This window comes from Schistocerca gregaria, chromosome 2, assembly GCF_023897955.1.
Source record: "Schistocerca gregaria isolate iqSchGreg1 chromosome 2, iqSchGreg1.2, whole genome shotgun sequence".
In the NCBI taxonomy this organism is placed as follows: domain Eukaryota; kingdom Metazoa; phylum Arthropoda; class Insecta; order Orthoptera; family Acrididae; genus Schistocerca; species Schistocerca gregaria.
The window spans coordinates 88,228,218-88,246,476 of record NC_064921.1 but is presented as its reverse complement, the minus strand read 5'-3'; the positions used below and the strand labels follow the sequence as shown (position 1 = coordinate 88,246,476).

The window sequence follows — 18,259 nt, the reverse complement described above, 5'->3', positions numbered from 1 at the left end:
ATTCCTCTGGACAAGAATCGCTATGTCTCCCCTCCCATCCATTCTGTCCTTTTTTATAGTGTGGTATGTTGCAAACATTATAACTGAAGTAGGCTTAACCACGTTTCTGAGAGTGATGCAAGATTTACTTCATTTTGTTGTAATTCTTGTAGCAAATTTTCTGTATTGGATACCTTTGATCATGCATTCCACTATTAAATTTGAAGCGTTATCTTGTTTCATATCCAGTCTGATGTTTTTCCTAATTTTTTGTTGTTGAATATTTTCGCCTCTTGTTGGGTTTAGTTGCATCATTGTAGTCAATATTAAAATGAAAACAAAATCCACTAACTTGTGATCGTCTGTTGGTCTTAGCGATGTTCACTTTATGAGCTAAAGGTGTTTCTGGATATGAAATTTTTGGCTGTGTTGGGCCCTGAGAAGATACATGAGCTGAACAAAATGCACTTTAGTTGCTGGTGTTATCTCGTGAGACCATGTTCGTCCTCATGTTGCATTGAGGTGTGAAGTGGGTTGATCTCGGCTTCAGTCATTTTCTTACATTCATTTCCTGGTGTGTGTCACGCATTCTCTTTAGTGGAGGAAGTTCTTCAGTGCTGCTTATCCAGCGCTGCATACCTGGCTAATCTTCAGAAGATTCCTGTACTACTGAATTTTATGTTTCAGTGGTGGAGCTATACAAATTTACCATGTTGCTTACTTCTTTATACATTGTTGTAAGCGGCTTTTCCTTTATTTTTTATTCTGATGTATTAATGGCATCTTCTGTCTTTGGCTGAATGATTTTCTTGGCAGTGAAACCATACAACGTACAGAGATGGACATTCCTAGGATGTGTGTTGTCCACAACATCTTTCGCATCTTGTCTGTCTTCTGCACTGATTGGTAAAGGGGCTGTAGTGTAGGCATGTGAAACATTGTCTCACAGCAAGTGTACACAGTATACAGTAAACAACTCACTACATGGACATATACAGGAGTCCAGTAAAGTTTACCTTCATATTCTAATAAACAAGTTTGATTTTTCCTGGGCGTTTAAATTCTATTTTGGGTGACTCGCTATGAAAACCTTGGAACCTTCATAACTTTAAATTCACTAATAATAACATTCAACATTTCTTCATCACATATTGAAAAGTCAACATCCATAATTACATCTTGTTTGTCCACTCTATGTGTGGAAATGTACACATGTCAATTATTTTCGTTGAAAACTTTTTCCTGTACTACCTGATTTGCTGTATCACTTTCTGCAAGCTCTATTTTTATGTGGTTCTTTCCAATAGCAGACACATTCACAATATCACATTTCATAATTGGAAGTTTTGTATAAATGCGTTCACCCACAGCCACTGTAGTGACTTTCAGTGTACACTACATATGGTTCCATATTTGTCTTCTTATGTTTATTTTGTGAGATGTTCGTAATTGTATCAGAATTAGCTATGTTCCCTTATGCATGTTGCTTTTGTTGTTTTCGTCCCAGCTTATACTTGTCGGTATTGCAGGCTTTACTGTCTTTGTCTCTTCACAAGTCTTCTCTGGAATTTTCAATTATCGTTTCCCCCTGTTCTTTTGCTTGTTATCCTCTTGTAGCTATTAAGGAGCACCTCATAGTCGTAAGTCACCTCTTGAAAGTTTATCCTTCTATACAGGTTGTACCAAAGCCTCATTACCTCCAACTAACTGTGTAATAACTGATTTTTCTTGTTGCAGGTGATATTTATCAGTGAGAAGAATGGTTGATGAATCCACTTACAGCCTGGAACAACGAATCGTCGTTAGTATCTGGGTTCATGAACGAGCTCACACTGGGAAAACACTAAGAAATGTTCGAAATGATTTCACCATTAGATGTAATATGGCTGCACAACCGAAAGCAACAATATTACATTGGAAGAAGAAGCTGTTTGAGACTGGTTCCATAAAAGACAGGCCACACTCTGGAAGACTGAGAAGAGGAGCAGACACATGTGCGGTAGTTGCAACATTCGTTGAAAAAGTCGCTACGCAAGCGATCACGGGAAATGAATACCTGATTAACGACTTTACGGCGACATATGCGAACAGACTTAAACCTAAAACCGTTCAGACGCTCGTTTGGGGATGAATTGAATGACCAAGATTTCGAGAATCGGCGTCACTCCTGTGCGCGGTTACTGGAGATCTTCGACACAATTCCCAAGTATGGAAAAGTTTTGTTGTCAAACGAATGTGCCGTGTACCATAGTGCAAAGATAGATATGTTTATTTGTGAAGTAAAGAGAACCCACACTTCTTTGAGGAACTGGATATGAATCCTCTCTGTGACATGATATGGGCTGCAATGTGTGCCACGAATTTGATCGGTCCATATTTCTTTGAAAATCCAGAAACTCATGCTGCCATGCCAGTGAATCGGGGAACGTATCACTCCACGCTAAGTGACTGGAACTGGAACGTTTGGGACCTCTTGCTCGTATCTGGTTCCAATAAGATGGACCGCCGGCGCATTTCGGAATATGCATAAGGGAATACCTTACCGATGTGTTCAGAGACAGATGGATTGGAAGAGCATTACCTGCGCTACCGAGGTATCGGAAATCGCCCCACCCAACCCCCTAAAAGTCCCGATCAGATGTGAGATAATACATTATGGGGCACATCAAACAGAAAGTCGCCCAGAATCGTTATCAGACAACTGAGGACCTCAAAGTTGATATTCGGAATGCATTTTCTTCTATCAAGCCAGCAATGCTGCATCGAATATCACATCACACCTGGAGGCGAATAATTTTGTGCCATGAAAGTGACGGATTGCACGCAGACCACCTGGAGTTAGACGGTTGTAATCTGATGGTACACCCTCCTCTCATCAGATTCATTCTGTTGAGAGAGCATTTCACACAGATGTAAGAATTGGCGAGTAATGGGAATTTTGGTGCAGCCTATAGTATTCATTTGTAGTCGAGGGTGTCTTACCTGAGCCGTGAGTAATCTATGATACTGTGCGTTTGTCCTCCATCATCTCTTCAGTCTCTGTCTTTTTCTTGCTGTTACGTATCTTTAGTTTCGTTGTTTAAGTCCTCCTGCGTGACCTATACTAAACTGGCGACTGTGGCCAGTTTTAAAATTTTCGGACAAATCCCGATGTCCCCTCTCCGCAATTTCCGCTAGCTATAGCGTAGTATAGATCAAAACATAAGTTTTATTCCTCTTTTATAACTTTTACAAATTACGCGCACTTTATCGATTGCTAACCAAATATGTACACGTAAATAATTCAGTCTTGTGGAAACGAAACTCGGCTGAAATCTCTGACATATCGAATATTGACATTTGTAAATTTATATACGTATAAAATATCTGTATGCTTAAGAGTTCACTGCCTTCATTAATCGTAATAAGAAACTGTAATTAATGTATTGTTTCACTACAGTCTAATAAAGAGCACCACAAACAGAATGAACTTAAATTACTAAAATAAAGTACATCTCTGGTTGCAATGTGCACAAACTGTTGTTTTTTCTGTTTACAAACATTGTGACATGAGTTCATAGAATTGAAAATGAAGTTACTTGCTTGGGTTAGTAAATGTACAGCTAAAGTCAATTTTTTCACTGGAGGGTGTCGTAGAGATTAAAGGGTTATGAAAGACAATTAATGATCGTTACTGTGTGAACTTACTGACTTGTGTGTCGCTTTTGGATGCAATTAATTTTTTTATGTGAATTGAACTGTAAGCCGTAAAACTGTCCATAATTTATGTCGTGTTTGGGTACTTTTTGTATATCAACAAGTAAAGCGGATAGTATACTTACAGATACAGCGTCACTTTATTTGTATTCCTTAACAGCAGTCACTCAGTTTACTCCAATAAAATTTAGATATCTGTTGTCACACTTAAAATTACGTTTTCCATAGACAATAAAAGTAGCGTGGTAGTAGTTATTTACAGAAATTCTTGTTTTGAAATTTTTAATCTTTTACTAGGACTGTTATACAAAATCCAGCTGTTCTTTTTAAACCGCTTTTTTATCGTCTATTTGGACAGAATACTTTTACCTGACACAAATTAATAATTTCAAATGATTACATCCAGTCATAGACCCAGTTTAAGGGTCACAATCCCGCGTTGTAATGCTTGTGATACATCCGGTTAAAGGATTTTATTTGGTGCTATGAAAATTTAAAAGACAGTGAACAATAATTTATTTACAATCTCTGCACAATATTTGCAGCATTGTCAGAAGAAAGAGGGTTCTGAAAGTAGTTCTGGTGAACAGGTGATGTCAAGGCCAAAAGTTCTTTCATGTCTTCTGTTCTCTGTTTGTAACAGCTGGGGTCCTGTGTACAATTTCTCCCCAGGTATATTGCTTTGGGAAACTGTACATGGATCATTCCATCTCAAATCAACTAACAGTCTGAATTTTGCTATGATTATTTCATACATATTTTAATTTAGGGTCGAGGCCCTACTTGTGGCCACATTAATTACATGTTTTAAGGTTTTATCATGTTTAACTTGTAGGTAATGAAAATATAATATTTAATCTTACCTCTCAATTAATTACGTTTCTTCTGTTGCTTTGTACAACATGTAGAATACAAAAAACAGATTGTGTCTTGCTTAAAGAAAAACACTACTACATAACTCAACTTTTGCGACACAGATCTTTTCATTAAATGGTGACTTCCAACAAGACCAAACAAAGAAATGTTTCTATAGACAATTGAATAGCACATTTCATATTGCTTATTATAATATATGGTAGGACTGGCTGGTATTTCAAAGGCGCTTAAAATTGCACCCGTTACATCAAGGTGGCCATAAGTGGGGTAGCAGCCAAAACTAGAGCCTTGACCCTGTATGAAAATCTCATGGTTTTTTTTTTTTTTTTTTATAATAAAAGAGTGAATGTCGTAAAAAATTGTAAGATTGTTAACTTGTTATTTTTTTATATTTTTTATTCTCGCATTAAAATATCATTTAATGAATTAACAAACAATAAGAGGGTAATGTTGCATAAAAAGGCTAACATAATAATTTAAGTTTGTTAAAATTACGTAGGCCTACCTTAGTATTCATAGCCTAGAAATATTCTGCATTTTACCTCACAAGTGTGTATTGTGGTAGTAAAATATTATTTTTTACAAGAACCCATTGAGATCCCATCTTGGAATTTTGCATACATGTAGTCAGTTAGACTGGACAACACATACAATTTTCATTAAAAAAATCCGAGGGTACGTATTTTGCAAATTTCAAAAAAAATTTTTTTTGAATAGTTTATAATTTACAGATTTAGGTAGCATAGTCATGTTACATATCAAATTGAAGGGAATTTTTAGAGTAAAACAATGGTGCAAGTTTGAGCTTTCTTGGTTGTATAGTTTTTCAGCTACAGCATTTTAAAACAGTCATCAATTGATCAAAAACAGAGGTTTTTATTTTTAAACCCTTGAAACTCAAAAACCAAAGCACAGAAAAATTTGAAATTTCAAATTTAAACTATGTTAGTGGGTACATTACTTGAAAAATAATTCATCCAAATCTGAGAGGTCATGGTTCAAATCATGTAGTACAATTGGTTGATTTGACATGAAATGACCCACATCCTTTGTTAGATCCTGGCTTAAAGTCCAACTTGTGGAATCTCATGCTTGTTGAAAGTGTGTCTTGAAAAAGAGTGTCAATATGTCATTCTACTACAACTGAACCCTCCTGCATCTTCAGTCGTGACAATTTTACATTTCCCACTGTTGTCTTCCTTTTTGTGATTGACTTCAACAGTTTTCAACAGACAAGAAGTCATTTTTTGTCGTTGCATTGACACAAAAGGCATTTTTTTGTCTCACGCCGACTTCACAGTTATACTGTACCAGTCAGTGGGACAATCTAACTGTTGTGTCTTGCAGCAGCTTTCTGTTGAGGTAAAATCACCATCATTGAGGTGATAGCAATGGCCAGTTTTCCTTTTTGCTTAAAACTAGTTTCCATCATGTCATGGGTATTTTCCAGTTCTTTTCTCACCCTGTCCAAGTTTCATTGTGCATTACAACGTGTTTTGCTGACAGGAAACGTTTTGCAAAGTGTCTGATCAAACAGCAGCAATTTCTTGGAAATCTCTAGATCCAATCACCTCATCCCAGCAGTACATGAATCCTAATTTTTATGACAGCCTGTGGCAACCCTAATTGGAAATACATAAAATTCATTTGTAATAAGCTACATGGAATTTCAGTCTCTCAAATCATAGACACTTTTCTCAATCAAAAGAAAACACACAATAGGAGCTTTCATAAAATGGTTTCTCAGTGTCTATTTTCATGGATTCCTGAGATGGTTCAGCCTTGCATAGATGCAAGTTATTGTCTTGACTAAGCTGTGCCATTACTTGCTCGTCTGTCGAATGTGAGATTTTATTAGCAAAAGTATCATGTGGCTCACCAGAATCTTTGTGAGGAGCAGGGAAATGTGACTTGAACACATTAAAAGTTGTATGATAAATGTTTTCTGCAATTGGCTGGTTTCCTCAACTCTCAACATGGTCTTTTTACAAATTATAAAGCAGTTAAATATTCAAATTTTCCCATAAATATCTTTTGTTTGGGTTTTGGTATCTTGTATAGTGTGATTGGTAAGAGAGGAGTAATATTATTGGTCACACGCTATTATTGTTTTTTCATCTGGGGTTTTGCTACCAGGAACTTTCTTTCCCCATTTACCTTCACCTGGAAGCTCTGTTATTTTTGTCTTTTTATGGCTCAGGTCATTCTGCCACAGAGATTTTTAATATTTCCCAGAAATATTTTTTGCATAGTCCCACTTCTTCCATCAATGGTCACAGGAAAAATATTGCAGTTTTTATTTTTCATTTTTAGTGCCATTTGTTCATTGATGACATTGTGGCATTTTATGTTTTATAACGCCACAAAACAGTGCTGAATTTATGTATAGCTCTTATGTCTAAGATGTTGTACAAGAAACTACATATTAAAAACAAAGATTCCAAGACTTACCAAGCGGGAAAGCGTCGGCAGACAGGCACAATGAACAAAACACACACACAGAATTACTAGCTTTCGCAGCCGATGGTTGCTTCTTCAGGAAAGAGGGAAGGAGAGGGAAAGACATGTCTGCTTGTGTCTGTGTATGTGCGGATGGATATGTGTGTGTGTGTGTGCGAGTGTACACCTGTCCTTTTTTCCCCCTAAGGGAAGTCTTTCCGCGACGGGATTGGAATGACTCCTTACCCTCTCCCTTAAAACCCACATCCTTTCGTCTTTCCCTCTCCTTCCCTCTTTCCTGAAGAAGCAACCATCGGTTGTGAAAGCTAGTAATTCTGTGTGTGTGTTTGTGTGTTTTGTTCATTGTGCCTGTCTGCCGGCGCTTTCCCGCTTGGTAAGTCTTGGAATCTTTGTTTTTAATATATTTTTCCCATGTGGAAGTTTCTTTCTATTTTATTTACAAAAACTACATATTAATTTTGATCTAAAGTAACAAGATAATGAGAAAATAAAGAACCTGCCCATCATTGGATGACTCTTGATGTAATGGAAAATATTCAGTGCAGGATCCATAATCATCACAAATAATTGGTTCCCTTATGCTGTCTTTATCACTGTAACTCATGGTGGAACACATTGAACACAATTTGTACAATTAAATAAGTAAAATCTTATTACTGGAATTCTCAGAATATTGAACAGCCACACCAAATTGAGAAGACTCAAAACAATAGCAACCAAGGTGGAGTAACTCTCAATTACATGGCTTCAACTGTCATTGAGATAAATGTGTGTACTTGCAGAAAATTGTGCAATGTAAGTTACAAATTACATGACTTGCACTGTTAATAGAATCCATTTGCAGACCAGTTCATTATGTAGTTCACAAAATTTCTGTAGCATAAACTAACAACTAACTCCAGATAAGTACATCTATTTTAAGCATAAAATCAAGAGAGTGCTCTTTAGGTACCGTCGCTCGAGAAACAAAATCTGTTGTAAGACAATATTTTTTTTAAAAATGAAAACAGTTAGTTTTTGCAAAATAATTTAATTCGATAGATAAAAAATCTACACACCAAGCGATGGCAGAACATACACATCAAAGAAGGTTATAATTAGGCAAGCTTTCAGAACCTTCTCCATACAGAATGGTTGAAGGGGAAGGAAGAGGGGTGAAGGAGAAGAACTGTAGAGGCCTGGGGAAAGGGGTAGAGCTCAGGAAAGTCGACCAGAACTGCGGGCGAGCAGTTCTGGCTGACTTTTTATTTTAAGTTACTTTTTTTTTTTTTTTTTTTTTTTTTTTTTTTTTGTGTGTGTGTTACTGCTGAAAGTGAAGTCACTGTAAACCCAGCTAGAGCTGATAAGAAAAACATGGCATCATAGTCTGGTTTAGAACAGATGTTTAGATGTTCATTTATTAACCTTTGAGCATGTTTACCATGCAGCTGGCTTTGTCAGTTGAAACATAATCAACCATTATCCATTTCAACTAACAAAACTCAAAAATATACACAAAATTTTAAATTAACATCAATTTCGATATAAACACTGTTATGCGTATAAACACACGTGCTATACATATTACAATAAAAAAAAAGTACTTATCAACCAGAGTCAACCAGTACACATATCTAAGCTGGCACTAAGAACAAACATCAAAAGTCGTCATCAAACTACTCCCCTCCCCCCCCCCCCTCCTACATGCTAAAAAGCAAAACAAAAATCCTTACTGTCACCCATTTGTCATAAACTGTACCCTTCCTAAACTACCACCTACCCACCAACTAATAGCCATCCGCAACACAATACCCAAATAAAAATACAATGAAAAGAATTAAAAATTCATACTTTTGAAATAAAAAAAGTTAAAAATGGTCCAAACAAAGTAACCTAATACAATCTTAAAGCCACCACCTCCTAATCCTTCCCCACCTCCCACAAAAACAACTCCTACATAACATCCCCAAGCTATATGAAGCATTCCACTACTACCTATCACAGATTCAACTGATTACCAATTCCACTCTATTGTACTTGTGCAAACCTCTATTCGATAATTTTCAACTTGCAGGCTATGATTCACAACTAAATTCTGTGTACCTGTGGCACTATGTGCCTGTGAATGATAATGGATCTGAAAGGATTGTAGACTCCTTCTCAATGTAAACCTCAATTAATCCAAGCACTTCCCATTTTGTGATCAACCCACCTCAGTACAGCCAGCCACTGAAACAACCGCCCCCATACTCACCTTCACATAACACTCCTACCCCTCTCATATTTCACCTTCGAAAATGCTGACTCATCAATTCCAACAAAAATAACAAAAACAACAACAGCCCTTCCCACTCTCCCCCAAACCATTCCTATACTTACTAATTTCTGAACATACCTTTCAAAAGTCATCTGAAGAGCATTAGCAAAGATAATAGGTTAACAGCAATAGCAAACATAATAGGTTAACAATTCATTATGACAAATGGCTAGCCTAGAGTTTTTGAACCAGGAACCCCTCCAAATAGATCACCAAACATTATCATGGTGACACCACCAGATATACTTGACCCTGGTGTGAGATGCAGCAACTTTGTATAATTACATAAAATCGCTACAACACTTGACATATTCAGCAATCAACCCATGCAACTCCAAAGGCTTTATGGTTGTCACCTGTTGCAGCATGCAAAAACCTGCTGGTAAATTTGTCACATCTATACCTAATAACAAATCACAAGCAAAATTTAGTGTGCAACCATTAACAACACACTGTTGTAATAATTCCAAAGCTAAAAATAAATCTGTACTCAATAACTACTAACATTGAAATAACTCACTAACAAAGCACCAGACACACAATTCCAATACAAATCCTGGTATACAACATCCACCAATCTAACAGCTGAGTAAAATCACACTAAAACAACTTTGTACCATCAAAATTCAACACTAGAGATCACCACCAAACACTCCAAAACATTCTCTTCAGACACGATCCATTTCAAATACACTGTGCAACCATGATTCTGGTAACAAAACACAGTTATATCGGTAGTTAATGTCAAAGGCAGGTACTGCAATTTTTGGTCGCTTATTATTAACCTGTGTGTCAGACATAAGGAAGGGATTAATAATTTGTGGTAATTTTAATGTTAATTTCTTAAATAGGACAAGAAAAGTGATCTAGCTAAAGCTGTTCCCCACTTATAATTTAGTATCAGTCATAACTTTTCCTGCAAGAGTTGCTTATATAAGTTATTCATACAACAAGTGGAACTTATAAGGTGTACAACTTTGCTTCTGCCGTTTTTTCCCCAACATTTGAGTCTTTAATGAAACAAACTGGTTACACATGTGGCATTCAAAGTATTTTTCATCACTGGCTACTATTTTCTCCCATCTTTCGGGCAGTGTACAAATCCTGCATAAAAAAAATTGTTCATCTTTTGAAGCAATCCACGAATCGATCAAATTTGTGGCTTCTTTATGAGATCGGAAGTGTTGGTCAGCCAGGCCATGTGCTATTGATCTAAGCAGGTGATAGTCACAGGGAGCAATGTCTGGAGAATACGGCAGGTGGGGTAGGATTTCCCCTTTATAACGTTTCCAAGGGCGCATTGACCTCTTTTGCAATGTGGGACCGAGCATTGTTGTGCTGCAAAATCACTTTATCGTATCTCTCGCTGTATTGCGGCCATTTGTCTTTTAATGCTCTTCTCAAACACATTAATTGCATTCAATAGCGAGCACTTGTGATTGTTTCACTTGGTTTTAACAACTCATAGTAAACAATGCCGAGCTGGTCCCACCAAATGCAAAGCTTGATCTTGGAGCCGTGAATATTCAGTTTGGTTGTTGACATGGAAGCATGGCCGGGATACCCCATGATTTTTTGCATTTAGTATTATCATATGAACCCATTTTTCATCCCCGGTCACAATGTGATGCAGAAATCCCTTCAGTTTTTGCCTCTGAAGCAACTGTTCGCAAACACACATACGCCGTTCCACGTCTCTTGGTTTCAGCTCACACGAGACCCAAGTTCCTTCCTTCTGAATCATGTCCGTAGCCTTGAGATGTTTTGAAATGGTTGCTGTGTCACACCCACAAATCGTTCCAATTCTTCTTGAGTTTGACATGAGTCTTCACTCAGCAATGTCTCCAATAATGCATCTTTGAAAACATTCTCTCTTCCACCACTATGCCAGTCTATGACATTAAAATCCTTCTTCTCGATGTGTTGAAACCACCCACGATACATTTTTTCACTAATAACGTCCTTACCACATGTACTTGAGAGTGTTCAATTAAACTCGGCAGCTGTTTTATTCATATCGAGAGGGGGGGGGGGGGGGGGGGAGAGTAAAACCTCCCGAAAATGATGAGAATCAGGCTCGTAAACTGACATTTTCAATCAAGAACAACTTTATGATGCAGAGACAAATCGACTAATGTTTGAATGAGGTTATGCTGACTGAGGTCCAAGCTAACTGCCTGACGTCTGCGATCTTTCTTTTGACTGCTATTTACCATTGTTACCACCTATCAGCAAACGGCAGAAGCAAAGCTGTACATCTTGTAAAATAGACACTTGTCAGATCGTAATGCACATTTAGTTTCATTATGTTACTTCATTCTATGTACAGTCCACGAACACACTAAGAAGACAGTGAGGTGGATGAATGGCAAAACTACTGGATGTTCTAAAGAAAACTGTAAAAAATGTGGCTGGAATGGAGTTCACAGTACGCTTAATGCTAATTGTAAATTTGACATATTTCTTCATGAGTGTAATCCATTTTTGAAATTAGTTTTCCTAAAAAGGTAATTAAATGCAGTATTAGACAGAACAACTAATGATTCATAGATACTTTCATATTATAAGCAGTACTGTGACCTATTAAGAGAAAATGTAAAACATACGGGAGTATGCTCATGTTGTCTGAAATAGACAAATCAGACAATAAAATCAAATCAGTATGAAATATTGTTAAAAGAGAGACAGGGGAAGAGGCCATAGAAGATGGCATTATTTCTGTTAAAGAGAGCAGGAGCATTGTAAAAGATAGTTCATGTGTAGCAGATATTTTTAATATTTACTTTTTATAAATAGATGAGAAAATTGGTCCAAATAGTTAAGAAGAGAAAGCAAAACGGTACAACAAAGAAGCAATAGAGAGGAAACTTAATGAAATAAAAGTTAATCTCACATCCACATCTGAAACAAGGGAGTCTAAAAATCAAAAATTCCTGTGGGGTAGATAATGTCTCCAACAACAGACTAAAAAGTTGTGGCCTTCTAATATGTAACCAGACATATTAGAATATGTTGTTTTTAGTTTGCTCTATGAGAAAGTAGCTTCATAGATATCAGTAACTACTGCCCAGTGTCACTCCCTACATCACTTCTTAAAATATGAAATATGTATGTAGGTAATGTACTCTAGGCTTGTCACATATCTTTATAGTATGATATATTTAGCCAATCATAGTTTGAGTGTCAAAAGGGCCTCTCTTCTGAGTCATCTATTTACCAGCAACGTCCCACCCCCGAGTTGTTAAAGAATTGAACTACAATGTATAAAACAGCTTCAAACATTGGATTACTTTACAAATGAGTTAGTGTTTGAATATTTCACATTAAGCATGTAAAAAAGTTATGGCAGAAGACACAAAACCCTATTATCAAACATTGGATAAGTATAATCTGCATAATTCACACTTTGCCTGAAGAAATGCTAGTTTTTCACACATTTCAATGTTTATGGTGTCAATATCTGCTGAACTATGTGCTGTACAGTGATATAATTTTGAAATTACATTCAGTTGTGTATTTGGATACAGTCTGCAAAATTTAGCAAAGACAATAAATTAAAATGTCATGCCTGATGCTGAAGTTTCACTCCTCGGTAAACTTTTTTCTTTCATTACTTCGTGGGAGGTGCAAGTGAGGAAAAGTTTTGAAATAGTTTGTTGGAAAATGCTAACTGCTTTCATTCTCAAATACCAGATGAAAATATTCGGAGTAATTTGTGCACTGTGAGTTTGCTGACTCAAGACATATACAATTCCCAACGTTAATTCTTGACATTTTGTTTCAATTTTTAACGTTAGATTATAACTCTTAGTGGATAGATTGTAATAGTGTTCTAAATTTTTGAATTCTACCGGTAATTGTATAAAATACAGAAAATCAAATATTTGTTGCTCCTGGAAGCCACCAGGTAGACAATAAACAATTGGGTTCAGTGATCACTTTAGCCATTTATTAATGCAGGTACTTATACTTAACTCATAATAAAATCATTTCACGATAAAATGTCCTAGTCAGGATCTTCTGTGACTTATTGAAGGCATTTGATTGTGTCAGTTAAAATATTCTGTAAGAGAAATTAAGTTTTTATGAAATAAGTAGTTTTACACATCCCTGGTTTAGTACTTAAAAAAAACCAAATTACACACAGTTATCCTTGACAGTTGGAGTAATACAAAGAGGGACAGCACATCATCTGTGTGAGGAGAAATTACAAAGGGAGTCCAACAAGGTCCAATAATTGGCCCACAACTGTTTTTGCTTTATGTTAATGATTTATCATTTTACTTGAACCAACATGTAAAATTAGACTTGTCTGCAATATGACAAACGTGTTGTGAAGTCAAACAAGAAGCAGCAACAGAGACAATAGTAAATGATTTATCTGTGAAAGTTACTGACCAGTTTTGCACATATGGGCTACCTTTAAACTTTGAAAAAAATGCAGTTCATCCAGTTTTGTATAGTCAAAAACATCCCTCCCCCTATTAACCTAGCATGTGAACAAGAAATAATAAACAGGATACAAAATTCTAAGTTCTTAGATGTGCATATTGATAAGAAACTGGAAAATCTAAATAGTAGGCTTGCTAAAATGTTTAGCTTTGGAAAACCTGTGCCATAAGAATAACTGCCAACTCTGAGAATATAGAAGTCATTAAGTTAACATATTTCACATATTTTCATTCACTGATGTCTTATGAGGCAGTTCCTCACTTACGCAAAAAGTATTCATTGCATGCTGACCAAGTGAGGTGGCGCAGTGGTTAGCACACAGGACTCGCATTCGGGAGGACGACGGTTCAATCCTGCGTCCGGCCATCCTGATTTAGGTTTTCTGTGGTTTCCCTAAATCACTCCAGGCAAATGCAGGGATGGTTCCTTTGAAAGGGCACGGCCGACTTCCTTCCCCGTCCTTCCGTAATCCGATGACCTTGCTGTTTGGTCTCTTCCCCCAAAAATCCAATCCTATTCATTGCACAAATGAACATAATTTGATTTATGGAGTGCATTCACACATGTACCTCTTGCAGACATATGTTTAAGCAGCTGTGGACATTTATTCAGTTATGAAATTTATTTTCAACAACCTGTCTGAGTTTGAGAGTGAAAGAGATGTTCGCAAGTATAACACTAACTCAGGCACAGAAACATAGGAAATATGCATCTATAAAACTAAACAATGGAAAATCCAGTATGGAATGTAACAATATTATGAAAAGGAAAGTTGCCACTCATCATATTGTGGAGATGCTGAGTCGCAGAAAGACACAACAAAAAGACTGTCACAAATAAAGCTTTTGGTCAGTAAGGCCTTCGTCAAAAATAGATGTCGCGCATGCGCGACCGCACACACACAAGTACACACACACACACACACACACACAGACACACACACAGACACACACACACACACACACACACACACACACACACACACACACACACACACACGACTGCAGTCTCAGGCAACTGAAACCACACTGCAAGCAGCAGCACCAGTGTATGATGGGAGTCATGACTGGGTGGGGTTAAGGAGGCGGCGGGGAGGTAGAGGGAGGAGGGATTGTAGGGCAGGGGTGGTGGACAGTGAAGTGCTGCAGGTTAGATGGCGGGCAGGGGAGAGGGGAGGGGGGGGGGGGCTAGTGGAAAAGGAATGAAGTAAAAAGACTGGGTGTGCTGGTGTAATGAGGGCTTCGTAGTGCTGGAATGGAAACAGGGAAGGAACTGGAGGGGTGAGGCCATTGACAAACAAATGTTGAGGCCAGGAGGGTTATGGGAACATAGGATGTATTGAAGGGAAAGTTCCCACCTGTGCAATTCAGAAAAGCTGGTGTTGGTGGGAAGTTTCCATATGGCACAGGCTGTGAAGCAGTCATTGAAATGAAGGATTTCGTGTCTGGTGCTGTGCTCAGAAACAGGGTGGTCCACTTGTTTCTTGGCCACGGTTTGTTGGTGAACATTCATGTGGACAGGCAGCTTGTTGGTTGTCATGCCCGCATAGATTGCAGCACAGTGGTTGCAGCTTAACTTACAGGTCACATGATTGGTTTTGCAAGTAGCCCTGCCATTGATGGGATAGATGGTGTTTGTGACCGGACTGGAGTAAGTGGTGGTGGGAGGATGTATGGGACAGGTCTTGCATCAAAGGATATTACAGGTGTAAGAGCCTTGAGGTAAGAGGTTGGGGGCAGAGGTTGTTTAGGGATGAACAAGTATGTTGTATGGGTTTGGTGTACGGCGGAATACCACTGTGGGAGGGGTGGGAAGGGTAGAGGGCAATGCATTTCTCATTTCAGGGCACAATGAGAATGTAATTCAGTTACTCCAGTCCTGGGTGGTACTGAGTTTCAAGGGGAATGCTCTTATGTGGCTGGACGGTGGCACTTTGGGAGGTGGTGGGAGACTGGAAAGATAAGGAACGGGATATTTGTTTTTGTACAGGGCTGGGAGGATAATTACGGTCTGTGAAGGCTTCAGTGAGACCCTTGGTATATTTCAAGAGCGACTACTTGTCACTGCAGATGCGACGACTATGGGTGGCTAGGCTGTATGGAAGGGACTTCTTGGTCTGGAACAGGTGGCAACTGTCAAAGTGGAGGTATTGCTGGTGGTTAGAAGGTTTGATATGGACAGAGGTAGAGATGGAGGTCAACATCTAGGAATGTAGCTTGTTGGGTTCAGTAACTTTATTTGTGACAGTCTTTTTGTTGTGCTTATCTGTAACTCAGCATTCTGCTATATGGTGTGTGGCAAATTTCCTTTTCATAATATTGTTGCAGCTATAAAACTGTTTGATAATCTACCACTGGTAGTAAAGTATTTGATAGATAGCAGAAATATTTTCAAATGCGGTTTACAAATGTTTCTCGCTAACAACTCTTCCTAAACCACAGAGGAAGTTTTGAAAAAAAAAAAAAAAGTCTGTTTCTTCCATTGACATATTCCGCATCATAAAATGTATAATGAATATGAGTTATGGGAAATCTAAGGTTCTAAAGCTTTGGGAGACAGTATATAAACCAAGAATAGATGTTAATTCAGAAAATACTTATTAAAGTCATTCTAAAAATCATTGTCACTTAACTGTGGTAATCCATGTGACTATTTGGGTCCTACTATATGATATGTAAATATTTTTCTCAGTACACCTTGGTAAATACCTGTTCAGTCTTTGAAAAGGGTTCTCTATAGAGAAAGTAACGCATGATCTCTCAAATGAAATCTTGGCAGAAATACAGATATATATAATCACACTGGGGAAAACAGAACAGAGTAAAATACAGTGTTGATATATTCTGTGGCATTGACGAAGCCTCTGATTGTAAAATGCCAATTAGAGAACTGAAATGTTAATGCATTAATGGTGTTCGTCTTGCTTGAATAAACAGCCTTCATAACAAAAGCAAAAGGGCCACATTGGTGAATTGCACCACAGGAAGGAAACTACATATTTTAAAAAAGGGGGGGCATGGTATGGATTCTCATAAGTTTGGTGTTGTGGCTACCCCATTTAAATTCATAACATAATGATTTTCAAGAACCCTTCAAATATCACAAGGTTTGCTAATGACACAAACATATTCATCAAAGGCTCGGATCTAACCACACCCGAAATAGCCTTATGAATGTTGATGAGGTCTACAACTAGTCACAGCAAAGAGCTAGAAAACCGAATTTCAGAGAGATTTATAGTGTGCAGTATGAAAGCAGTAAAAAGGACCTGTTAGCACCAGAAATATGCATTAAATTCCCCAGTACATGCAAACTTCATTGAATTATATGTCAACAACTAGCCAAAATGGAAAAACCTTAGTAACTGAACGACTTCATTTCAACATGTTTTGCACTTATAAGAACTTCTAATTGTGTTAATTTGAAGAAAATTCGGAGAATGCTCAGGAAGCAAAGACAGTTGCACTTGTGGTAGAAGAAAGATCGGGAGAATGTGGACAGGCAAAAGTTAGTAGAGATTCGTGCTGCTGTAAAAAGAGCGATGTGCGAAGCATACAACCACTACCACCGTCATACCTTAGCAAAAGATCTTGCTGAGAAACCAAGGAAACTCTGGTCTTACGTAAAATCGATAAGCGGCTCGAAGGTTTCCGTCCAGTCACTCACTAATCAGTCTGGCCTGGCAATGGAAGACAGCAAAACGAAAGCCGAAATTTTAAATTTAGCATTTGAGAAATCTTTCACGCAGGAGGCTCGTACAAACATACCACCGTTTGAGTCTCGTACAGATTCCCGTATGGAGGACATAGTGATAGATATCCCTGGGTTTGTGAAGCAGCTGAATGGGTTGAAAATAAATAAATCGCCAGGTCCTGATGGGATTCCAATTCGGTTTTACAAAGCGTACTCTTCTGCATTGGCTCCTTACTCAGCTTGCATTTATCACCAATCTCTTGCCCAATGTAAAGTCCTGAGCGACTGGAAAAAAGTGCAGGTGATGCCTGTATATAAGAAGGGTAGAAGGACGGATCCTCAAAATTACAGACCAATATCCTTAACATTGGTTTGTTGCAGGATTCTTGAACATATTCTCAGTTCGAATGTAATTAATTTTCTTGAGACAGAGAAGTTGCTGTCCATGCATGGCTTTAGATAGCATTGCTCCTGCGAAACGCAACTCGCTATTTTTTCACATGATATCTTGCAAACCATGGATGAAGGGTATCAGACGGATGCCATATTCCTTGACTTACGGAAAGTGTTTGACTCGGTGCCCCACTGCAGACTCCTAACTAAGGTACAAGAATATGGGATTGGTTCCCAAGTATGTGAGTGGCTCGAAGACTTCTTAAGTAATAGAACCCAGTACGTTGTCCTCGATGGTGAGTGTTCATCGGAGGTGAGGGTATCATCTGGATGGCCCCAGGGAAGTGTGGTAGGTGTGCTGTTGTTTTCTATCTACATAAATGATCTTTTGGATAGGGTGGATAGCAATGTGCA

General features: G+C 37.9%; 1 protein-coding gene across 1 annotated transcript in view; it reads left to right on the top strand.

The window, feature by feature from the left end:
• The first annotated feature begins 3,472 nt into the window (after positions 1 to 3,472).
• The window catches only part of LOC126336384 (secretion-regulating guanine nucleotide exchange factor-like), a 101,140-nt gene continuing 86,353 nt past the window's right edge, over positions 3,473 to 18,259 (top strand). The window contains exon 1 of the mRNA XM_050000005.1: positions 3,473 to 3,565. Coding sequence (XP_049855962.1) covers positions 3,548 to 3,565 — 18 coding nt within the window. The 5' untranslated portion in view covers positions 3,473 to 3,547. The remainder of the gene's footprint in view (positions 3,566 to 18,259) is intronic.